The sequence below is a fragment of the Callospermophilus lateralis genome, chromosome 2, assembly GCF_048772815.1.
Source record: "Callospermophilus lateralis isolate mCalLat2 chromosome 2, mCalLat2.hap1, whole genome shotgun sequence".
Lineage (NCBI taxonomy): Eukaryota > Metazoa > Chordata > Mammalia > Rodentia > Sciuridae > Callospermophilus > Callospermophilus lateralis.
The window spans coordinates 109,130,614-109,156,449 of NC_135306.1; the positions used below are offsets into that span (position 1 = coordinate 109,130,614).

General features: G+C 37.5%; 1 protein-coding gene across 6 annotated transcripts in view; it reads left to right on the forward strand.

Moving 5' to 3' along the window:
• Window positions 1–891: 891 nt before the first annotated feature.
• Window positions 892–25,836, forward strand: part of Ddx6 (DEAD-box helicase 6) — a 29,571-nt gene continuing 4,626 nt past the window's right edge. Inside the window, exons 1-12 of one of the 6 annotated variants that reach the window (XM_076846319.2) lie at window positions 892–967; window positions 4,377–4,845; window positions 7,580–7,643; window positions 9,000–9,104; window positions 14,191–14,320; window positions 15,130–15,276; window positions 15,977–16,071; window positions 17,061–17,183; window positions 17,355–17,483; window positions 18,520–18,636; window positions 21,231–21,294; window positions 24,969–25,070. In XM_076846319.2, the coding sequence (XP_076702434.1) occupies window positions 4,646–4,845; window positions 7,580–7,643; window positions 9,000–9,104; window positions 14,191–14,320; window positions 15,130–15,276; window positions 15,977–16,071; window positions 17,061–17,183; window positions 17,355–17,483; window positions 18,520–18,636; window positions 21,231–21,294; window positions 24,969–25,070 (1,276 nt within the window). In that variant the 5' untranslated portion in view covers window positions 892–967; window positions 4,377–4,645. Of the gene's footprint in view, window positions 968–1,388; window positions 1,451–1,572; window positions 1,685–4,376; window positions 4,846–7,579; window positions 7,644–8,999; window positions 9,105–14,190; window positions 14,321–15,129; window positions 15,277–15,976; window positions 16,072–17,060; window positions 17,184–17,354; window positions 17,484–18,519; window positions 18,637–21,230; window positions 21,295–24,968; window positions 25,071–25,836 lie in introns of those variants that run through there. The other 5 variants (XM_076846318.2, XM_076846316.2, XM_076846320.2 and 2 more) reach the window with 5 other exon arrangements.

Sequence of the window (25,836 nt, forward strand, 5' to 3'; positions counted from 1 at the left end):
TCAGATGCCATCACTTGGTTTGGTAGATAGCCTCAGGCCGACCAAGGAACTGAAAAACTTCAGTGAAAGGGGGGAAAAAAAACGGAAGGCTTTAGATCAGCTCCGATTGGAGGTTGTTGGCACCAGGAAGTTGGAGGAGGGCTAGAGAGGTAATGCATCTTTTGTAATTGGCTTAGAGAGCATATTTGGCTTCCTCTGATTGGTCCTGAGTTGGAAGCCGCGGTTAAAAATATATGGGAGGTGCCAAACACAAAGTCCTGACCATCCTGGGCTACAGAAGTATTAGGTCGGAGTTCTATTATCACATACGATTTGGCCTCGGTCTCTTAGTACATTCAGTCTCTCAGCTGAGTGAGACCCAGGGTCTTACTTTCCCTTGACCTAGTTAGCTTTTAAACAGTCCAGGATCTGAGATGATGGGAATGAATGCTCCAATTCCATTATAAATATCTTTACGGTGAGACTCAGGCAGGAGAACCACCACCACCCGTCTTCTGGTTCCGCATTTACTTGCAGAACTCCTATTTCGCTTGTAACAGACTTTTCAGAAGTATTCTTCCCCTAGAGGAGAATCAGCCCGTTTCTCCACAACCGCTCACGGGCGGCTAGAGCGAAGGGTCGCGTCCTCGCCCCTCCCCGGCGTCTTCTCCGCTCCATACTCCCCATTAGGGGCAAACTGCAGGTACAGCCCCAGCTCCCAAGTTTCCCCCAGATGCGACCTCAGGACCCAGTCCCTCGCCAGGGCACCCTCTCCGCCCCCAGCCCACAGCGGCCCCCGGACGCACTCCCGTCCGGGCCTGCGGGCCTGCCCCCTGTCCGGGCCAGGCCCCCTTCCGGCCCCGCGGCAGACGCGCGCCGGCGCCTCCAGGCCTTTAGTTCCGCGCGTTCCTGGATGGAGGCGCGCCCCAAGGGGCTCGGACGCGGCCCCAGCACCGCAGTTGCCTCCCCGGCCCGCAGGAGCTGTCAGGTCAGCATCCCGTCCCCGAGCCCGATCAGACTGTTCTCATAACGTGCCCTTGGTCAGGACTAAGCAGGTCCTCCTCATAGCCCCTGAAGTTCCCTTTAGGGCGAAGTCAGGGCAACTCTTCCCACCCATCATTCCCCAAACACTTCTCAGCTGTGGAAAAAGCAGCCTTCTGTCCCTTCCGGAAGGAGCCAGGGTTTCCCCTCGAGCTTCTCTCTCGTCGGCGCCAGAGAACGGCCCCCCGTTTTCTCCTCAGCGAGCGTCCCCGGCAGGGTTGTCCCGGCCTCCAAGTCGGCAGGCCGTGACGCCGCAGCGGCGGCGGCCGAGCTCTCGCCATCTTGAGTGGAGGAGGAGCCGCGGCCGCCGCCATGCGGAGAAGGCTGGGAAGGAGGGAGGGAGGCAGCGGAGAGGGAGGGGACAGAGGAGCCGAGTTAGCTCAGCCCGGCGACGACTTCGGCGGCACCGCGAGCGCGGGCAGCAGCGGAGGTAGGGCTGGGAGCCCGCGGCGCGGGTGTGGGTGGCGCGGCCCCCGAAGCGGGCGGGGGCGGGGCGGGGGCGGGCGGAGGCCTTTGCTAGGGGCCGGGTGGGGGCGGGCGGAGGTTTCCGAGGAGGAAGGAGCCGCCGCCATTTTGGGAGCTTCGAGTCAACAATAAAGGACCGAGGGTGCCGAGCGGCAGTGGCCTCGGTGGTAGGACTCGGGCCCGAGCCGCGGGGTGTGGGGTGAGGCGGTGGGGCCAAGGCCGGCGGTGCCCTGGGGGCTGCGGGGAGCCCCTCGGGCCGGCGTGGGGGGGCTCTCTGGGGCGGAGGCCTAAGGCCTCTCTGGGCCTTGGGAGGAAAGCTGGCGGCAACTGTGTGGGGTGGGGGCGCCTGAGAGGAGTGGAATATAGGAATGTGGTGCGCGGCGGGGTCGGGAGGATAGGCGGGCCAAGAGCTCGCAGGAGCTTGGTAGAAGATGATGGGAAAGGGTGCCAAAAGGGGCGGCAGGGACCGGGGGTGGGGGTGATGGTGGAGGTTATAGGGTACGAGGCGGCCCTATAGGGGGCGGCAGGGATATGCCGTATTGAAAGGTTCGGTTTAGAGGAGGACCGGCAGCTGCTTGATTGCAGTAGACCTTGTAGGTCAGTAACACGGTGCTTAGGGAGTCCCCGAGTCGTGGAGGAAAGTAGGGGCTTTTGGGGTTTGGGGGAACCTCCTAGGGACCTTACAGGGGGAGTCCCTATTGTTTCCAACCGGCGGAGCTCGTTCCTGGCTCTTGTTGCGCAGATAGGATTGCAGGGCCCCAACCCTTTGTGTTTCTGGTTTGAGGGAATTGACTTGAGTGTGTGTGGTTGGGGGAGGGGGGCCCAAGAAATTATCGCCCTGTAGTTATGGGGCTTCAATCATTGGCTTGTCTCTTTCCCCTATCTCCCCTTTTTTTCTACAGTCTCCTTTTCTCTTAAGAGTAAATCCCAGTCACTCCAACTAGCTGCCAAAGCTTAGAGAAGAAATTGCGCTGCATTTGCAAACAAAAGCTCTTGTTGGAGATGACGATACTGTTTTGGGTGTGAAACTGTCAATTGCTAACTACGATCTGGGAAGTGTTGTAATTAACTCCGACAGGGACTCCTCCCAAGTAGTCTACGTTCCTTCGGGTTTTTGAAAAACGTAGAAATGTAACTTGGAATTCTAAATTGGGAAGGGGGTAGGAGGAATAGTTATTTCTCTGAGACATAAAGCTGCAATGCAGGTGTCAGTTTAAGAAGGGAGCAGTTATCTCATTTTGGATTTAAGGAGATAGGAAGTCTTATTGTGCTTGATGGACAATGACGACCATCGCTCAGTCTTTAGAGGTTCCTTCTTCATCGTCTTAATGCTTTGCAAACGAGAAAATCTCTCTGTATGAACTATGTGATATTGTTGATTATAATATAAAACCTTTTCAATACAGAAAAGTAGATCTTAACCATGTAAACAGATAATAGGGGTCAGGGAAACTTCTAAATAAACAGCTCAGTGTATGTGATACAATCAGGATTTGCTTGTGAGCAACTTGTTAAAAAAATTTTTTTTAAAGGTAGATGTAACTAGGAAGCTTTTCACCCTAGTTTTTTGAGTTATCTTGGCTTTAAATTTTTGAGATTTTTGGTGTATGGCAAAACTCATCATCATTGATTAAGCTAGTATTGGGGGTTAGAGGAGAAAAGGAAGGGGGTTAAAAAATAACTGTTGAACTTTTGTTTTCTGGTATAAGTTGTTATTAAGCTTTAAAATTTTTTATTTTGGGGAACAATTGAAAAATAGAGGAAGTTGATCAGATCTTTTTAAGAACTAGTAATTAGATTTACTACTCTGGGTTGTTTGGAAAGTTTTATTGAAGTCACTAGTGTGTTTAGCTTTTTACAGTGTTTTTTTTTTTTTTTAAACAGGAAATTTACTTTTTTTAAAAAGATGCAGTTTTAAATTAGGATGTACTTTTTGAAAAGTGTTATTGAAAAGTAACTAGTAACTTTAGTTTCCAGATTTTATTAAGGTAACTAAAGATTTTCTTGGCTTTTTTTTGAAGCAAAAGATTTTGACATATAGGCATGTCCATATCCTATTTATTGTTTTAAAGGACAAAAACTTAAGGGAAAAAAGAAAATATATTTCTTCATAAAGTTCAATAGTTGAAATTCAGAAGGGAACAAAAGTTGTTTTTTTTTTTTTTTTTTTTTTCTGAAAGCACAATGTTCAAGTTAAAAGCTAATTTAACTCTTCAAGGGCTCTTGGTTGCTGTCAGAAAAATTAAAAAAAAAGAATAAATTGCCTTGTTCAAATCTAGAATTACATTAAATAGATTGATATTTCACTGAGTTGTAATGTGATTAAGTATAATGAATCATTAACTTTTAGAGGTGGTAGAGACTTATGGAGAATTCATTAGGGAGGAAACTGTTTTTTTCCTTTTTTTGGTTCTGGGATTGAACTCGGGGTCATTTAACCACTGAGCCACATCCCCAGCCCTTTTTTTGTTTTTTATTTAGAGACAGGGTCTCACTGAATTGCTTAGGGCCTCAGCCTCCCTAGCCACTGGGGTTATAGGTCTGCGCCACCACACCCGGCTCAGATTGTTTTTTGACTAGTGATGCTAATTTAATCATAGTATCTTTCCACGATATTTAATAATACTATTTAATCATAGTATATTTCCACCATAATTTTCTATGGGTTGCTTTGATCTCACATTTTTAATGGTTTGAGATTGGTCTCACTACTGACTGGTTTTTGAGGCAGCTCATCACTGTCTCTCCTAGCTTTGCTAGTGATTTGACCTAAGTATGGCAGTATTCTTATTTTTTTAAAAGATGACAGTTCTAAAGAAATTCTTTAAAAGGGAAACACTTTTCTTCTTAACTTTCCTGTGTGTGCTAACTTAATTTTTTCTTTGTTTCAGATTGAAGTGAGTGAATTCAGATATTACTCAAGCTTGTTAGAGGGCTTTTTAAAAATAAAAAGTTGATTCGGTGCATGACAGCAAGTTACTGCTGCTTACCGTTCAGAGACTTACAGGTGCTTGCCTGCATTGCAATAAAGGACTCATATATTGAGCAAGACTTATTTATCTCTTCGTTTTGGAGAGCCTAATAAACTGTTATTACAGTTTCTCTACTGACTTTCAAAAGTTTTGAAGTTTGAAAGAGACACCTTTGCAATTAACACAGCATGAGCACGGCCAGAACAGAGAACCCTGTTATAATGGGTCTGTCCAGTCAAAATGGTCAGCTGAGGGGCCCTGTGAAGCCCAGTGGTGGCCCCGGAGGAGGGGGCACACAGTCACAGCAACAGATGAACCAGTTGAAAAACACCAACACAATCAATAATGGCACTCAGCAGCAAGCACAGAGTATGACCACCACTATTAAGTAAGTGTTAGAAAATAATAAACCCACTGTGGAACCAAGATTTCTTTTTCTGTTATTTAGACCTTAATGTAATCATTTTGATTGTAAAGAGGAAGATGACTGTTTATGGTCAGTAGATATTTATAGTAGAATAACATAATTCAGCAAGTAATGCACATAGGCACAGGTGATATATATTAATTTTGTGTAAATTATTTTTGGAAACATTACTGACTTTCCTAATTGTTATATAGTTATTAGCCGGATTTGTTACAAATTAATGAAATTATCAGATTCATTTTGTTTTTGTCAATGCTGTTTTTCCAGTGTTAACACTGCATCTTACCCTAATTTAAATTTTAAACAGCAGTTTTAAAACCAATTGGAAATTTTTTTAAAGAAGCTAATTTGAAGACTCAATTTTTAAAACATGACCAGCCTTAGAAAATTTATTCATAACTTTTTTTAGTTCATGGATATTCATTTTTCCCTCCTTTTTAATTTTTTTTCATGAATACACAAACCAAAGGGAACTTAGGATGTTTAAACTCTTGGAAACACATTTTTGAACAGTCCCAAACCATTTGTTGGCTCAGGCTTAAGAGCTTCATGTCACTACAGAGTATATTTTAAAGCTGAGTATAGCCTAATTGTCCTCTAAGTGTTATTTGAATGGTAATTGTCACTCCAAATATTCAGTATAGGGAATTGATACTTAGACTCTTGATCCCAGTCAAGGTTTGGCTTTTTGTTAAAAATATAACATGAGCATAAGATGATGATACTTAACTGTAGTATATATTTATTATAACCCAGATCTTTTCATTTCCTAGGCTAAAATGGTTTCAGAATATCATAAAGATGATTACTGCTATATGGTTCACTAGTGACATATAAGAATTAATTCCTGTCAGCAACTTAGGGAGAGTGTTTCAAAGTGCAAGCGGGGATGTAGCTCAATGGTAAAGCACCCCTGGGATCAAAAAATAAAGTAAAAATCCCCCACCTCCAACAGAACTTGGATGCCTACTGGGAGAATTGAGATTTTTGCATTTTATTTTTAAGAAGTATGTTTTAATTGGTATGAAAATAAACAGTATTTTCTGAATTATAGTTTGTTTTGACAAAATATGAATAGGCTAGCAAAATTTAGATTGCCTTTATTTCTTGAGGATAGGAAATGTAAAGCTTTGCTACTTCATTATAAAAGTATTTTCCAATTTAAAAATTCTTTTGTAAGACAATAGTGGGTTTTAATCTTTCTTCCCTCTGGGATTAATGGTTTCTTTTTAGTTCTGTTGGTTCTCCAGATTTCACTTTTGTGTGCCACCTCTTTAATGAAGCCTTCTAAAATTACATCTACTATTTTAACTCTTATCACTTATTTTAAATTGTTATGTTACATTTTAAGATTACAAATACCTTGTGGGCAGGTTTTGTTTTGTATCTTATCCAACATGTACTATTGAATTTGAATGCGCAGGCTGGCTTTCTAGGATGTTGAATTGACATTTTTACTCAGAAAGTTTGATGGTATAGCCTGAGATGAAAGGCTTTGGAATTGGTAGCAAGGGTTATCTGTGTTAGGGTATTTGTATTATGTTGGCTCTAACTTTAAGTAAAATAAATTAACCCTTTGAGATGTTTTGAACAGCAACTATTGAGTTCTTATATTGCTGTATATTCTAATTGGTTCTTATATTCTTATATTGAGTACTTTATATGTTAAGAAAATTGTTAGCAACCCATTTTATTTTAGAGAATAGAGATTTATAGATGTTTTTAAAGGTTATAGAACTAATAAGAAGTAGTCAGGACTTGAACTTTTCAAGTTGAGGTACATTTTTCCTGGGCTGACCTGGAACTCCTGGGCTCAACCGATCCTCCTGCCTTAGCCTTCTGAATTGCTGGGAATTAGGCACCTTGGTTTTAACTAGTCACCAAAAGTTACGAACTAAAGTGCCTACAGAATAGCATGCCAAATTATAAGGTTTTTGCCATATTTAAAGGGACAGCTGCTTGATTTTAAACTCAAGTTATTAAGCTTTATTAAACAACATGTTACCCTGTTTAGAATTTGAAACAGTGTTGCTAAGATTCCAGAGTTTTTTCCTTTTTTGTGGTATTAGGGATCAAACCCAGAGAAGCTTCCAGTTTCTAAAGAAAGTCAAGAAATCTGATGTATCTCCTATTTTTTAAATGTTAGCAGCTAATTTAAATTAAAATACTGTGTAGGTTAAACAAAATACGTTTTGATGTTGCTCTGTATAATACACTGTATACTACACTGCTTCTCCTAAAAGGTTGGATGCCTTGATTAATCGATTGATTGATTGTGGATGGATGGATGCTGGGGATTGAACCCAGGGCAGATGCTCTTCCTCTGAGCCAAGTCCCCAGCCCTTTTTATTTTTTATTTTGAGACAGATTTCACTCAAACTTGTAACCCTCCTGTCTTCAGCCTCCCCAGTAGCTGGGGTTACAGGCATGCGTTATGATGCCCAGCAAGATGGATGCCTTTAAACTCTTCTGTTCCTGATTTTTTGGTCCCTATATTGTGTTTTTCCTAAGATCACTTCCTCTAAAATTAACTCTCTTCTTAACTATATTCTTAAAAACCAGTATATGACAGTATATGAAATTACTGTGCTTTTTAGAACTTAATTATATTCTAAATGAATTATCTTGTATTATCGAACTGTCAGGTAGGAGGCTAGGAAGTTTGATATTCACATTTACTATATTTTCCCTCTAGACCTGGTGATGACTGGAAAAAGACTTTAAAACTCCCTCCAAAGGATCTAAGAATCAAAACTTCGGTAAGTTGGGTGTAGAATTCAAGTGTAAAAATGGTGGGTAAAAATAGTTCCTTGTAATAGGACAGTAGACGTTGAGTTTACTTTAAATAAAAATGGTTGAAATTATTCATATAAGTTGGGCTGACAGATTTTTTTGTTTTTACCATTTTTGGGTGGAATTATATATTATGTTGTAAAAAAATAAATATGCACATTTTACCTAATTTTCTCAAAAATTTCCTTTCTTCTCAGCAACCTAGTGAGATATTCAAGTTAAGCATTACACCCACTTTGTGTATAAGAACTTGGAAATTTAAAGAAGTTAGTTTTTTTTTAACTCAGTATTCTCAATCAGGAGTGCTTTTTTGTCTCCCAAGGGACATTTAGATAGCTAGAAACATTTTGATTTATCTCCCCTGGTGGATACAGGACACCATTTTAAAACAGAATTTTCTTTATACTGAACTTAAGAAACCTAGATGTAGCTGAAAAGTGGTAGAGCTAGGGTTTGACTTAACATTTTGTGGTTAGCAATTCATAGCATTGATACTTGTTTAGAAATAACAGTATTCTACCAGTCTTAGAAGATTAGGACCAGAGTTCCTTTTCCCAAAGCATAATTTTAAAGTGGCTTGTCTGTGTTGAAGGAAAAGTGGTTATTCTCTAGGACAAGGTGAGATATAGATTAAAACAGTAATAGTTAGTATATATTTAAGTACGTAAAGAGTTAAAGTCTCCTAGATAATAATCTCAGTGACTCAGGGGGCTAAGGAAGGAGGATAACAAGTTCAAAGCCAGCCTCAGCAACTTAGCAAAGCCCTAAGCACTTAGCAAGACCCTACCTCAAAAAAATTTATAAATAGGGCTGGGGATGTGGCTCAAGCGGTAGCGTGCTCGCCTGGCATGCGTGCGGCCCAGGTTCAATCCTCAGCACCACATACAAACAAAGATGTTGTGTCCACTGAAAACTAAAAAATAAATATTAAAGATTCTCTCTCAAAAATAAATAAATAAATAGATAGATAAACAAATAAATAAATGGGCTGGGGGATCTGGGGTTATAGCTCAGTAGTAGAGCACTTGTGTCAAATGAGTGGGACACTGGGTTCGATCCTCAACACCAAATAAACAAGTAAGTAAACAAATGTATTGTTCATCTACAATAAATTATATATATATATATATGTATATATATATATATGTGTATATATATATATATAAAATTTTTCTTTAAATAAAATGGGCCTCAGATATAACTCAGTGGTTAAACACCCCTGGATTCAATTCCTAGTACCAAAATAAATAAATAAATTTAGATTTAAAAGCATGCTAATTACCAAACACAGTTGTACCATATTTTATTGTTTGTTTAATTAGGATGTGACCTCCACAAAAGGAAATGAGTTTGAAGATTACTGTTTGAAACGGGAGTTATTGATGGGAATTTTTGAAATGGGCTGGGAAAAGCCATCTCCTATTCAGGTATGTTTACTCTTTTTATCATATATATACATATATGGTTATGTTTCACACATTACAAACTTTCATTCTGATCTGTGGCAGTGGTGTAACTTTTCTCTCTTGTCTGCATACCTATACACACTATTTTTCTGAAAATTTTAACGTTGAGTTATAGAATTACGTCCTTTACCTCTAAATCTTTCTGTGACTATTTCCTAAGAACAGGAATATTCTTTAACTGCAGTATCATTATCATTAATCATTAATTTTAACATTGATACATATCATTTATATTCTAATTAATAATTGACCCCAAAATACCTTTAATAGCTTTTTTTCCTATCTGGTACAGAATCTAGTCTGGAATCAAGTATTGCTTGTAGATTATGTTTTTTGTGTGTGTGTGGTGTCTGGGTTTTGTGTTGTATGTGGTGGTGCTGGGTTTGTTTTTTATTTATTTTTTTAGCATTATATTTTTATTTTTACATAATTTTTGATTCCTGTTGACATGATTATACATATACAGGAAATTCTATTTCAGTCCCCATTTTCTCTCTAGTTATTGTTTCTTTAACCTGTTTTTTAATCATGACCCGTTTTTTTTCCCTCTTGGGACATTAACACATTAAAATAGCCCCTTTCTTTTTTCCTGATAGGGAAAAGGAGTTTTTCCTGTGGGTTTGTCTGATATTTCCAAGTGATTAGCTTCAAGTTATGTTTTCTCAGCTAGAATATTGAAGAAGTCATGTTATAATCTTCTCAAAAGTATCACACTTAAAGATGTACATATTGTCCCTCTAGTTAATTGATTGCCTTGTCAAAGCGTTATCTGATTTTTATTTATTTGTTTGTTTGTTTATTGCTACTATCTAATTACTACTTTTCTAAAACAGACAAGCAGCCTGGGGCACATTTGAGGACTGTGCAAATATTCTGCTCTTCATCAAAATTTCTTCATTTAAACATTTTTTGATGATTCTTACTTGGTCTCATCTCCTCTTATGGGTTATAATGAGTTTCTGGCTGTAGCACATCATCCATATTTGACCCTTTTATAAAGAAGAGCCTTCTCTTTCCCCCACCCTGTTTATCTGTTGTCAGAATGAACTCATTAATTCCCTTTTTAACTGATATTTTTATGCCCAGATTGCCTAAACATTTGTCCTTTGAAAACATTTTCATGCCAGTTCTTGTGTTTTTGTGATGTATTTCTTTGATTTTTCTTTAGCACTTTCTTACTTTTTGGCATGATACCAATGATACCATGATTATCTTATGCTTGATAGTGCCCCAGCCTTGAAATTCAAGGAGCCCTGATTTCCTTTTAATGGGAAATAGTATTGGGAACCATGTTGTAGGCACTGGGTACACATTTTGCTACTTTAATCTTTTCAGTGAAAACAAGTAAGTGCCTGTGCATGTGCATGTGCATGTACTTATGTATAAGCACATACTATACTTGTACCAGTTTGATGAAGATGTAAGTTGAATCCGTGCTGTGCTGAGGTCAAATGCTGTGACATCACTGAGTATTTTATCATTGAACAAGCATGTATTGAGTGACCTAGAAAGTGTTAAACACTTGAAATTCTGTGATAAATAAGGTTTCAATACTAAAGCCTGGTGGAAGGGACAGCTAATTAGTTGTATAGATGATTTCAATATAATATGATGTGTACCTTTCTATGGTTGCATATGATTGTAGCCATTAGAGTATGGAAGGACAACCTATAAGAAGTGGTCTTATTCTAGGCTGTGGGGTAGTAGTTCCTCAGAGATGAACATGTGCTTTTGCCTGCAAAAACACTTGGAGATGGTCATAAACTGAGGCAGGTCTGAATGGCTTAGGAAGCTGTAATGGATGCATTACAACAATTTATATTTAGTTCCTTCTTAGAAGGGAACTTTCAAGTGTCCTCAGTTTTGTTATCTGTTTACCATCTAGCTTAGGAGTTTAGCCAAACCCGATTTATTAGAGTGGGTGAAGAAGGAATATAATTCCTTAGAGGGAATTTGGGTTGCTGTTAGGAAAGGGCTACTGGGTAAAACGAAACACAGTAATCATATCTATGGATCAGTCCCTAAACCTTAAAGTGGAACATAGACTTAAAAGATACCTAAAGTTGTGGGGTTTATTGTTTTTTGAGAAGGAGGAGACAGTGACTTGAGATTTAAATCACATAGCATACAATTCACACATTTAAAGAAAACAGTTCATTAGTTTTGTGTTGAGTTGTATGATCATTGCCACAATTGGTTCCCCCACACCCAAAAGAAACACTTTCAGCAATCATCCCTCATTTTCCTACAGCTTTAAGCAACTGCTAATTTTTTTTTTTTTTTTTTTTGGCAGTAGCGGGGACTGAACCAAGGGGCCTCATGCATTCTGGGCAAATGTTCTGCCACTGAGCTGCATCCCCAACCATAAATCTACTTTCTGTTCCTATAAATTTGCATCTTTAGCTGGGTGTAGTGGCATATGCTTGTAATCCCAGTTACTTGAGTCTGAAGCAGGAGGATCACAGGTTCAAGGCCAGCATGGGCAAATTAGGAAGACTCTGTGTCAAAACAGTAAATACATGCATGCATGCATGCATACTTACATGCGTATGGCTGGGGATATAGCTTAGTGATAGAGCACCTGAGTTCAGTTCCCAGTCCTGAATGGGGAGGGAGCCCTTTTTGGACATTTCATATACATAGATTCATACAGGATGTGGTCTGTGACTGGCTTCTCTCATTTAGTGTAATGGTTTCAGGGTCTTTTCGTGTTGTAATAAGCATCAGTCCTCCATTCTATTATCCTTTAAAAACCTGACCCAGACAGAGACCATCCTTCTTAACTTTTCAATAATATAGAATTGAATAGTGTACAATTCGCTTCTTAAAAACCACAGTCCACAAGTACCACACAACCACAGAAGAGGGTGAACCTGTGGGAGTAGTTGGAATCTCTGAAACAACTAAAGATTAACAAAGTTGACTCAAATTCTGAAGGAAGGGAGAAATAAAGACCAAGGGGTCAAAGGTTTTTGTCTATAACTGGATCATTTTCATGGGTCTGACAGCTATATTATTTTGCCCATCTGGAACCCATCTGACTTGTATGACTGGCATTCTAGATATAAATGGTATCATGGTGGGAGATGGAAGTTAAGCTGCTTATTATTTATAAATTAATAATTTAAAGTACTGGAGACATTTCTTTCGATCATTAGCCTAGATGTAGAAGGAATAAAATGTTAGTGATTGTGAATCTGTTTTATTTATTTTTCTAGTTTTTTAGTTTTGCAAATTAAAAATTCTGTCCCATTTCCTCTTAACATAATTTTTCGGTCATTCATTTTAAAGTGAAAATTTAACTTCAGGTCACACAGGGTGAACTTTTCTTACTAAAAAGTAAAAAGTGTCATAACATCATTAAATTAGAATGAGAAGGCTAGTTATGTCTAATTAGCTGGCCTGTAAAGTCAAATTGTAGTGGAAGAGTGGCAGAATATATTATTTTTTACTTGATATTTGCCTTAAGATAGGGAACTACAGAGAGTTCAAAACAAACTTTCAAACGTGTAAAACCTTAGTTGTTTTTTAGATGAACTATCCTTCCAGCATATATTGTTTTCTAATATAAAGAGAATCTCTTATCGAATGACTGGTATAGTGTGTTTGAGATGCTGTTGTCTATTGTTTGTTTATAGAAATTTTTTTGTTTTTGGTACTGAGGATGACCCCAAGGATGCTGTACTATTGATCTGTATCCCCAGACCTTTTGTATTTGTTCTTCCTTTCATTTTCCTCTCTGCCCATGTGTACTTAATTTTTAATAACTGATGGGAATCCTTTACTGTGTTCCAAGTTAATAGGAAGTATTGTTACCTTTGTAAAACATGCATGACAAAATAAGCTAAATATGAAAATGAGAAGTCATTAAAGATATGACCATAGGATGAGATAACCAAAATAGGATTGAACTCCCAGTTGAGCACATTTCAGGATAAAGAAGTTTGGTGTTAAGACATATCAGACATTGGGGGTTTATGTACTATATAAGTAAATGCCAGATAGGACCGGAGGTTAAACATTTCCAGCCTATTTCTGTTTTATGCAAATATAAGCTAAGTTACTATTTTTGATTTTGGTGCTAGGGATTGCACCTTGGGCCTCCCTCATTCTAAGCACACACTTTTACCATTGAGCTACACCTCCAACCCAATCTACAAAGTCAGATAGGCTGACTGGTTTGAAAATATTATCTATTGTCATTCCTTGACATTGTTGGTGGGTTGGTTTTTTTGGTCCCCCCCACACACCCTTTTTGAGGGGGGAGAGTCTGGGGGCATGTGCCGGGGATTGAACTCTCAGGTACTTGACTACTGAGCTACATCCCCAGCCCTGTTTTTATATTTTATTTAGAGATAGAGTCTCACTGAGTTGCTTAGAGCCTCACTGTTGCTGAGGCTCACTTTGAACTCGAAGTCCTCCTACCTGAGCATCCTGAGCTGCTGGGTTCCCCCAGTATGTGGGTTTTTGTTTGTTTGTTTGATTTTTGGTTTTAATATTTTTTTTAGTTGTAGATGAACACAATACCTTTATTTTATGTGGTGCTGAGGATTGAATCCAATTCCTCTTATGTATGAGGCAAGTGCTCTGCCATTGAGCCACAATCCTAGCGCCTGCCCCCCATTTTTAAAGAAATATTCTTTGCCTTTTTGTCCATATGTTCAGGTTCTTTTTATGGTCTTTCTGTTTCCTCCATCTTCTTTGTACACACATATACATTCACATAGTTATTATATTGGGATGCAACTTAAAATATATCCCTTTTTTGTGGTGCTGGGGACTGAACCCAGGGCCTTGTGCATGCGAGGTAAGCACTCTATCAGCTGAGCTATATCCCCAGCCCTAAAATGTATCCTTATGAATTGTGGATATTGGTTGACAATGATGGTGCTGTTCACTGGTCCTGTTAATTTACTTTGATTTTTGTTATTCATGTAAAATGGAAATGTAAGACACTTAAAAGCAATACCAAAATATACTTATTTTAGAGAAGAATTAGCTTGTATACTGCTTTTATTCAAAAAAAATTTTGCATTTTATCTTTTAGGAGGAGAGCATTCCCATTGCTTTGTCTGGTAGGGATATCTTAGCTAGAGCAAAAAATGGAACAGGCAAGAGCGGTGCCTACCTCATTCCCTTACTTGAACGGCTGGACCTGAAGAAGGACAATATACAAGGTTAGTTGGAAAAAAGTTTGTTTTTCTTCTATTTTTAGTTGTATATGAACACAGGATATCTTTATTTATTTTTATGTGGTGCTGAGGATTGATCCCAGTACCTCACACACACGAGGCAAGCACTTTACCACTGAGCTATAGCCTCAACCCCAAGTTTGTTTTTATTTTAAAGTAAAAATGGCAGTTTAAATCTTGGAACCATGTAGAAAATATTCCTGTCTTTTTGCAACAGAATTTACATAGTCTGGAGTAATTTTCTTGTTGATGACAACATTGCACTGTCATAATCAAACTAAGTACTAATGCCCTATTGGTAGGAAATTAGTGGACATTCTTAAAAACTGTAGAACTGAATTGTTTCTTGTCATAGCTGTGTGTCTGCAAAGTTCCTGGTAGAAACCTGAACAGTCTTGCTTAAAAGTTGTGATTTGGAGATTTTAAGTCTTGTAGAGAAAAAATAAATTTCTGTAGTTGTATCCAGGGTAAGCTAATAGAATTAAGATGTCACCTCTAAAGCATTTCTTAAGTGTTCCACTCTCTTGATCTATAATTATCACTTTTCCATTCTTTCCTATGGGCAAATATAGAACCTGGGCAGTTGGAGTTTCCTACTTGGATGCTTAGTGAATCTCTCCCTGTCAAACAAATGTAATTAGGACTTGTTAAGAATATTGTTAATGATCTGTGATAATTAGACTTTTAATATCTCTCAGTATCTGATTTACAAGGAACATTATTTTTATAGCTTCTTAAACTCTTGACATTCTTCTTTTTTTTCCTTCCATTTTCTGTTCCCTGATATTTTCTAGCAATGGTGATTGTTCCCACTAGAGAACTTGCTCTACAGGTCAGTCAAATTTGCATCCAGGTCAGCAAACACATGGGAGGGGCCAAAGTGATGGCAACCACAGGAGGAACCAATTTACGGGATGACATAATGCGTCTTGATGATACAGGTAGGAAATGGTTAATATAAAGTACAATAGTTCTCTTATAATTTTAGTCACATGTTGCTTCCTTACAGTAAATTAGTAAAAATTGTTAAAAATTAAGATAACAGATACATTGCAATAGAAAATGAAAAGAGATGATTTTATTCAATAAAGGGCAAACTGATTATTGAAAGGTTTTTAATGTAAGTAGTAATTTTTTTAATGTAACTGAAAATAGCAAATTTATATTTATCTAATTTGTAAGGCTGAAAAATAATGGTAATGGTTAACATCAGTTATTGGAAATTTAGGCTGTCTTACAATTTGGGAGTATAAATTGATCTCTTTTGTGGGCAGTTTGGCATTATATCTCAGCATTATAAATGTATATTTTCAAGAATTTTTCCTGAAGAAATAATTGGGTAAGTATCGCCTGAATCTCCTGTTCTAGATTAGAGGCAATTCTACTAGTATTTATTGTGGATTGTCCTCAGACAGGATGTATGTCCCCTATTTGGAGCAAATGATTTGGGAAGCTGTAGCTCACCCAGTGTAGAAGTGCAGTAAAGGGGTTTTTTTTTTTTTAGCTCTCTTGAGGTAAAATGGAAATAAAAAGCCTAAAACACATCCTTATTACTCCCGTCTCTATTTATGTTAAAGCCTTTACAGTCCTTTTGGTCCAAACTAAAATTAATGAGAATAATGTTTCTAAATCTTGTTGTAGTGCATGTGGTGATTGCTACCCCTGGCAGAATCCTGGATCTTATCAAGAAAGGAGTAGCAAAGGTTGATCATGTCCAGATGATAGTATTGGATGAGGTAATGTCTCCATTTGGAAAGATATTTTTTCTGTACAATTCTATGCTTTGCTTATAATTTCCAGTGAAACAGCAAAGTCTGTTTCTGTTTATGACCTAATAACATGACTAATCAAGTTTAAACTGGTTTGCTTATAAAAAAACATGTTTATCTTCCAAGGTAGTAGATGATGGGCATTTATAGGAATTCAGCCTCTTTTTCCCTTAGGGATACCAGATAAGTTTTTTTGTTTTTGTTTTTATGCAGTTGGACACGGTACCTTTTAAGATGAGGAGTTACTGAATAACCTCAAAGCCAAGTTGATTATAATACTGTCTGTAAATCCCATTAATTTTTACACTTTATATTGGGGTTTTTTTTGTTTGTTTGTTTATTTTTTGGGTCACATGTATTATCTGAATAGGTTATAAGTGCCTTTTAAGAACTTACTCAACTTTCTATCACTGGAATCTGATAGTGTTTTATAAATGTAGAAAATTAGTGTTAAATGTTCTGGCATAGTTAGTTTTCCCATTTGGATTGTGTGATAAGAAGATAACCCAGCTCAAAAGTTGTGGAAACCAAGGTTCAAAATGATGAGTAACATCCCAGCACAGCTAATGAATAAAGGAGACATTTCAACCCAGATGGTTTGACTCTAGAACCTATATTTTAAATATAGGTTTTAAATATATATTTTATACTACCCTTTTGATGGGAATCACCTGAAAAATTCTGTCACGGGGATGGGGGGTGGCTTCAGTCTAGAATTATTTTCTTTTTCCTAAAAAAAAATAGGGATTATAGACTTTTCCCTTTCTGGATCAGTGGGAGTTTGTCTTGGTGCCATTGTACTCTGTGCAGTGTTGGAGTGAACTTATTTATACCCAGGAATGTTCCATGGATGTTTTTGTTGGATTATGCTTTATTCTTTGTCCACACTACACATTAACCAACGACGTTATACATTAATTTGTTGTCTTAAAAATTGTCTTCTCTTTGTACTATAGGCGGATAAGTTGCTGTCGCAGGATTTTGTGCAGATAATGGAGGATATTATTCTCACGCTACCTAAAAACAGGCAGATTTTACTATATTCTGCTACTTTCCCTCTTAGTGTACAAAAGTTCATGGTAAGTGTAAATCTGTACTTGTAATCAGTGCCATCCTGTTGCCTGTATGCTTTTACCCATAGTTACATCTTAGAGTATACGCTTTACACTGATTATTTTAAGTTTTTGGCTTTTTGAGTTAAAAGGAGAAAAATACTGCTTTCCTTTAAATGTGTTTCTTCTTATTTTCAGAATTCCCATTTGCAGAAACCCTATGAGATAAACCTGATGGAGGAACTAACTCTGAAGGGAGTAACCCAGTACTACGCATATGTAACTGAGCGCCAAAAAGTACACTGCCTCAACACACTTTTTTCCAGGGTAAATAGTAGATTTCTGTTGCTGAATATTTTCTATCATTTAATCCCAGTAAAAAAGTTATATGAATTTTGCTTTGATCTTCAGTAAATAGCATTTTAGTTGTTGACCTGAAGTTGAAACTTTATAATCAACACAGACACTTTTAGTCTACAATAATGTAACCTTACTTACAGTTATCCTTATTATTCACAGTCTGTTTATGAATTTGCCTGGTCACTAAAATTATTTATAGCTCCAAAATCAATGCTGAATGCACTTTCATGATCATTTGAATTATGCAGGTTGGCCATAAATTGACTCATTTGACATGTACATTTCCCAACTAAAGGTCTGGGAAGATGACACTCTGCTTTCTTGTTTTAGCTCTCATACTGTAAACAAGTGTCCATTTGGCACTCTTAAGGCTGTATTTATCAAATTTTTGTGTTTTTTCTTATATATATATGTAGTTGGACTCAATATCTTTTTTATTTTTATGTGGTGCTGAGGATCGAGCCCAGGGCCTCGCACGTGTTAGGCAAGCGCTCTACCGCTGTGCAACAACCTCAGCCCCAAATTTTTGTGTTTTTTATTGTTTTGTTTTCGTGTTGATGATTCACTATTTCACATGGCCCCTTCACATAGTGCTGAAGAGTTTGCTCACTGCTCCTAAGCACAAGACTAATTTGTCTTGTAGAGAAAATGTAGGTTGGATAAGCTTTTGGCAGTCATGAGTTATAATCATTATATAATTATCTGCAATTATTAAGTAAACAAAACATTTACAGTTTTTATAACTTTCCATCTGATATCATAAGATTCCAAATTTTAGGCCTTTTTAAGTACTGGGGATTGGACACAGGTGCATTTAATTACTGAGCCACGTCCCCAGCCCTTGTTTCTTAATATATTTTATGGCAGGGGGTGGGGGGTGCTTGTTGAGTTGCTTAGGTAATCTGCCAGCATGCTGGCATTTTTCTTCTTTGCTAGTTACTAGCAAAACAAATGAAAGTCTTTGCTTTTCTTTCTCATACTAATTAATTTTTTCTGTGTTCAGCTTCAGATAAACCAGTCGATCATTTTCTGTAACTCTTCTCAGCGAGTTGAATTGCTAGCCAAGAAGATTTCTCAACTGGGTTATTCCTGCTTCTATATCCATGCTAAAATGAGGCAGGTGAGTATAAAGTGGACTTGAACAGATTTACAAAAATAATCTAATTATTTCTTGGATTTTATTTTATTTATTCATTTCTAAAGATTGAACCTGGGGTGCTTTACCACTGAACAACATCCCCAGTCCTTTTTATTTTGAGACAGGGTCCTGTCAAATTGCCCAGGCTGTCCTTGATATTGCAATCCCGCCTCTGCCTCTTGAGTTGCTGGGATTATAGGCATGCAACAGTGTACTGGGCTCGGTTTGGTGTTTTTTGTTGTTGTTGTTGCTGTTGCTTTTTAATTTATTTTTTAGTTGTGGTTGGACACAACACCTTTATTTCACTTGTTTATTTTTTTATGTGGTGCTGAGGTTCGAACCCAGAGTCTTGCACGTGCGAGGTGAGCATTCTACCGCTGAGCCACAACTCCAGCCCCATGGGCTGTTTTATTTTAATATGCCTCCAAATGCCCTGGATTTAAAGAATAGATTATTCTTCGCTGAGGGTATAGCTCAGTGGCAATGAAAGGCCCTGGGTTCAATCTTCAGCACCAGGAGGAGAGAAAAATAGTATTGTTCTTTAGTAGCAAAGGCCCCTTCATTATAACACTCCCTAAGGTTCAGTTATCTAAAAATAAAAAGGGCTAATGGTATACTCATACCTTAGAAGGTGCAAAAAGATTGAGAATAATGTGTGAGTAAGTGTATTCTAAGCTATCAGGCATGATACAGAAATGAAATTTTATTCCTTTTTCCTAGGTAAGCTATAGATGTGCATTGTTGCATGTAACCACTAGCCATATATGATGATTTAAATTAGTGGGCTGGGGTTGTGGCTCAGCGGTGGAGCGCTCACCTAGCACATTCGAGGCCCTGGGTTCGATCTTCAGCACCACATAAAAATAAATAGATATTTTTAAAAATTAGTTAAAGTGAAAATTAAAAATTAGGGGCTGAGGTTGTGGCTTAGCAGTAGAACCCATGCCTACCACATGTGAGGCCCTAGGTTTGATCCTCAGCACCACATAAAAATAAATAAAGGTATGGAATCCAACTACAACAAAAAAAAAATATATTAAAATAAAGGAGGGGCTGGGGTTGTGGCTCAGTGGTAGAGTGCTTGCCTCGCATGTGTGAGACCCTGGGTTTGATCCTCAGCACCACATAAAAATAAACAAACAAAATAAAGATATTGTACCCATGTATAACTAAAAAATTTTAAAAAAAAAGGGGGGGCTGGGGCTACAGCTCAGTGGTAGAGCGCCTGCCTCATACTCATGAGGCACTGGGTTGGATCCTCAGCACCACGTAAAAATTTATTTATTTATTTATTTATTTTTAAGGAAAATTAAAAATTAGTTTCTTAGACAAATTAGCAATATTGCAGAGGGGCTCAGTTAGCTACCTGTGGCTAGTGACTTTCATATTGGAGAGTAATGAAGAACATTTCCTGTATTACAGAAAGCTCTGGTCTAGATTTTTAACTTATTGTTATAATAATTTCTTCTTATCTGCGGAGGTACCAAGATCCTCAGTGGATGCCTGAAACTTCATAAAACCATCTCTAAATACTGTTTTTTCTATATATTATACACTTATAGATTAGTAATGGTAATAAAGTTGAATAATTATGCAGTACACTATAATGTCATGTTACTGATGCCTCTCAAAATATCTTACTCTACTAAACTCACCCTTCTTATAATGATGTGAGGTGATTAAATGAAATGAGGTGAATCACATAGGCATTATAAGTGATGCAACTTTAGGCTATTACATAAGAGTTACTTGAATACAGGCACTGTGACATGACAGTTGATCTGATAACTGAGATAGCTAAGTGATGTGGGTAGTGTATACAGTAGTATGTGCACTGTGGACATATGGACAAAGGGATTGTTCATGTCCCAGAAAGAATGGTGCAAGATTTCATCACTCTTCAAAAGGGCGTGCAATTTAAAATTTACAATTGAATTTCTGGGGTTTCTTATCCATTTAATATTTTTGGTTTATTTTGCTACATGAAGAAAAACAAACTGAAAAGGCAGGTAGACAGTCAAGTCAGACAAAGCAAATGGATTTAGTACCCTTCCATCTCTACTCTTGGAATCTTATTGGTATGAGATTAATATGGGTAACAGACTATGGAAAGCAAAACAAAGGATAAGACTGAACTACTGTTTATGGTCCCCAAACTGAAAGGTTCCCCCCCACTAAAAGTTAGTATAGACTGATTAAGACATTAAATTTGTTTTGAAGGGACCTTAATGTCATGGGCTAGGGATGTAGGTCAATGGTAGAGTGCTTATCTAGCATGTTCAAGGTCCTGGGTTCAATCCTCCACAAATGAAAGAGAAAATAAAGCTTAATGTCATGGATCATTTTGGTGTAAAGAACTGATTGAAGCGAGGTGTATTGGTGCATGCCTATTAGCAAGACCCTTTCTCAAAATTAAAAGGTTAGGGGTGTAGCTCACTAGTAGAATGTCCGTGGGTTCAGTCCCCAGTACCACAGGAAATTAAATGTTAAAAAAGAACTGACTGGTTAGGAGACACAATGACCAAAAATTTGTGCTGTGTATTAGTTTTAATTAAATGGAGTGCTTTTCTTCCTAGGAACATCGAAATCGTGTGTTTCATGATTTCCGAAATGGCTTATGCCGCAATCTTGTTTGCACTGGTAAGTATTTTTTTGTTTCTTTTACCTATTGTTTTTTTCCCCCATATTTCTGTTTGCTTTTTTATGTATCATACAATGTAGCTTGTGATGTAGACCAGCATAGCCTACTACCACTTTGAGAATTCTGAAATTAAGAATGAACCTTAGTTAACCCCCAAAGTTGGGCTCCTTATCTGAATCTGCAGAATACTTGTCTGATATCTATTAATTTATTTTTGTTCTTTTTAGTTATACATGACAGTAAATTGTATTTTGACTATTATATATGCACAGAGTATAATTTCCCATTTTTCTGGTGAGCACACGCTCTACCACTGGTCATGTATTTATATTTAAACATAGGAAATTTTTGTCCGATTCATTCTACTGTTTTTGCCATTCCCATCTCTTCATCCTTCTCCCCCACTGGCACTCACCTGTCTCTTAAGTTATTTTTAGAATTTGTGTTTTGTTGTTTGTTTTTTTTAACATTATGTGGTGCTGAGGATAGAACCCAGGGCCTCGCACCTGCTAGACAAGTGCTCTACTGCTGAACCACAATCCCAGCACCAAGAATTTATGTGTTTTTTGAGTAGTTTTAGCATACAGGAATGAGCTAACACAAAATGAATACTAAGAAATTCCGTATGTTTTTTAAAAAGAAATTAACATGTGTTTTTGAAGTTGTCTTTTTGTTTTTCCTCAGAAACAGACTAGTCTATTTTGGTTTATTTTGCTACATGAAGAAAAATAAACTGAAAAGACAGGTAGACAGTCAAGTCAGACAAAGCAAATGGATTCAGTACCCTTCCATCTCTACACTTTTAATCTTATTGGTATGAGATTAATAATCTAGTGTATATTGCCAGGCGCATTGGCTCACACCTATAATCCCAGTGGCTCGAGAGGATGAGGCAGGAGGATCACAGTTCAACACCAGTATCAGCAACAGTAAGACGCTAAGCAACTCAGACCCTGTCTCTAAATAAAATACAAAAATAGGGCTGGGTGCTCCTGAGTTCAATCCCTTGTACCAAAAAAGAAAGAAAAAAACTAGTTGTAAAATGGAGAACTTGGAATTTGAGATATATACACAGAAGAATACACTAATTTGTACAGTGATTGATTAAATTTTGCATATGTATACACTCAAACAACAATCACTCAGATAAAGATTTAGAATATTTAAAAATCTGGATTTTTATAAAATGCTGTTCTAGAAATAAACTTCAATATTTTTCTCCTAGAATATTAAAATTGTGGTGATTGACAAAAAGAAGGAAAGTGATTATAAAACATCTTGCATATTTATAGTGTCTTTGCCTTACATCTGAAAGGACAATTGAGCTAGGAATTAATCCTCGAATGGCAACTTGACCTTTAAGTATACTTAAAATATAAGTAACCTGATTTAATGGAAAAGATATTAGACTCCTTGAGTTTAGAGATTAGGTTCCAGTCCTCAGTTTTGTTTTATTTTGTTTTTTTTCCTTTAAGCTTCTAATTGTGACCTGGGGCAAGTCCAGTTTTCTCTTTTATACTGCTCAGAATTTATAGAGCAATGGTACCAATTGCCATCAGACATTCCCTTATTAGAGAGTGAATTACTCTTTTTTTTTTTTTTTTTTTAATTTGGTACTGAGGATTGAACCCAGTGTTACTCAATCACTGAGCCACATCCCCAGCCCTTTTTTATATTTTATTTATTTATTTATTTATTTATTTTAAAGCACTTTCTTTTTTTTGAGAGAGAGAGAGAGAATTTCAATATGTATTTTTCAGTTTTCGGTGGACACAACATCTTTGTTTGTATGTGGTGCTGAGGATCGAACCCGGGCCGCGCGCATGCCAGGCGAGCGCGCTACCGCTTGAGCCACATCTCCAGCCCCTTATATTTTATTTAGAGACAGGGTCTCACTGAGTTGCTAAGACTGGCTTTGAACTTGCAATCCTCTTGCTTCAGCCTCCAGAGCCACTGGAATTACAGGTGCCCGGCAGTTTTTCTTTATTTAAGAAAAGGAATTTGAGGCTGAGAAGCCATGGATTCAATCTCTAGTTCCCAAAAATAAAATAGTAAAAGTTCTTAGCATTTGCACATTGAAAAGAATTGTTACACTGGTTAGTTGGGTTTATTTTTAATAGTTAATTACATGGTTGCCCTCAGATAAGGTTTTGAAATGCTAATACTTTCTCCTTTCTGTTTTTTCAGGATAGTGTATAATATGTCATTAAATAAGTTCTACATAACACATAGGTGTGAAATATATAAACATTTAAATTTTACCCTTTCTTCAGGGAGCAGTGATTTAATCAGACACAAAAAGACAAACAGCTTTAAGGCAAGGCTTCCACACTTTTTCTTTAAAAGTGCCAGGTAGTAAATATTTTAGACTGTACACAATATGGTGTCTGTTTACAAGTAATCTCAACTCGGTCATTGTAGCTCAAAAGCAGCCTTGGTATATAAATCAAAGGGCGTAATTTTATTGCAGTCAAACTTTATTTACAAAAAAATATTAGTTGGGCTGGTTTCAAAAGAGAGGAAAAAGTGATGAGCAAGTATGAAGTACAAATAGTAAGAAATCGTAAGTGTTCATTGGAATGCACAGTAAATTATTAGCTGTGAGGTGGTTTGAGGAGAGATGTAATTTTAATTAGCTTTATAACCTGGGTAAATTTTAGACCTGCAGAAGAAGAAATTTTAAGTTAGGTGACTGGGATTTTTTAAATACATGATCCATAGAGAGCCTAGAAGGTAAGTTTGAGAAAGAACAAGTGAATGAGTTTGGTAGAAATGTATTAGAGAATTAAATTAGGACCAACTTGGGGACCTCAACTGTCAATTTAGATTTTATCTAATAACAGTTTTTTTGGTTGGGGGTTGGGTGCCAGAGGTTGAACTACGGGGCACTCAACCGCTGAGCTACATCCCCAGCCCTGTTTTGAAACAGGGTCTAGCTAAGTTACCAAGCCTGGCCCCAAACTTGCCATCCCCTTGACTCAGCTGGGATTAAAGACATGTGACACCATGCCCAGCTGTCATGGAGCTGATAGAAATAATAGCTAGGTTTCCTTGTTTCTATCTAGGTCTCCTCCACCCACAGAATTTGAACTAGCATAGTAATTATGGGACTAGAAAAGAATAGAAGGAATTTTGCCCATTAACTTACTTCAAGTCTGTTGTAAATCGTTTAGCAGAGTGAAATGAATGCTAAACAAAACATGCTGATTAGTGAAATTATCTCTTTTTGAAGTAAAGTATAAATCTTAGATTAAATGCTAGAAAATAGACTAAAGGAAATTACTGTTTACTCCTGAGGCTTTTTTATGAATTTAATATACCAGTCATCACAGTCGTGTTCCTGCATTTGTGCAATTACCTTAGGCCATTATTTAAAACTCACAGGGGCTGGGGGGATATAGCTCAGTTGGTAGAGCACTTGCCTAGCATGTGAAAATCCCTGGGTTCATCCCCAAGACCACCAAAAAACCCCACAAAACTTATAGGAATGGAAAAGGGTAATTTGTGAGTTGTAATCACGAAAGGTATTGTCAATAATATGCAAGTGCATGTTAATAACTGAAATTTTAAAACTTAGGTTACAAGAAATGTGTTTAAAATATGGTGTCAAGAAGAAGCATGTTTAAATTAAAAGGTATAATAGAAATTAATCTTTTTATTTGTTTTTTTAAAGATTTGTTTACCCGAGGTATTGATATACAAGCTGTGAATGTGGTAATAAATTTTGACTTCCCAAAGCTGGCAGAGACCTATCTTCATCGTATTGGAAGATCAGGTGAGGAAGGGAAAGAGGATGGTTTGTGGGAGTTGGTTTTTGAGAAGTGTAATTACTAAAATTTTGTTCCTTTGTGGAACAGTATAAGAGTTGAGTTTGTAGCTCAGTGGTACAAGGTCCTGGGTTCTATTCCCAGGGCTGCAAAAAAATTAAAAATTTAGAAAATAAATAAATAAAAAATACACTATCTACTGTAACAGTGAATTTACACTAATTCAGTCATTTGATTAAAACTCCAGTTTCTAATTCTAAGTAATTCATTAAGAGTTAAAATGACTACTTATTTTAAGATGAAATTAATGTGAAAACTTGACTCATTGGATGGTACTGTATGTGACTGTACTGTTAAGTGTGTGTGTTTTGGCAACTTTTGATGATGTGAGCATCTGTTTTGTCACTTGAAGAAGGTAAAATAAAATACAGTTGTTTCTCAGTATCCATGTGGTTTTGGTTCTAGTATTTCCTATGAATATCAAAATCTGGGTGCTCAAGTTCAAGTCTCTTGTATAAATGGCATGGTATTTGGCACAGAACCTGTGAACGTTGTTCCAGTATACTTAGAAAATTTTCTTAACTTGTTTATAATACCTGATACAATGGAAGTAGTAGTTATACTATAGTATTTAGGGAATAATGGCCAAAAAAAGTCTGTACACACTTTTTTCCATATATTTTCGACCCGTGGTTGGTTGTATCGCAGATGTGGAACCCATAGATGCAGAAGGCCAACTGTACTATTTTGGACTGAGATCTGAAGATAACCTGG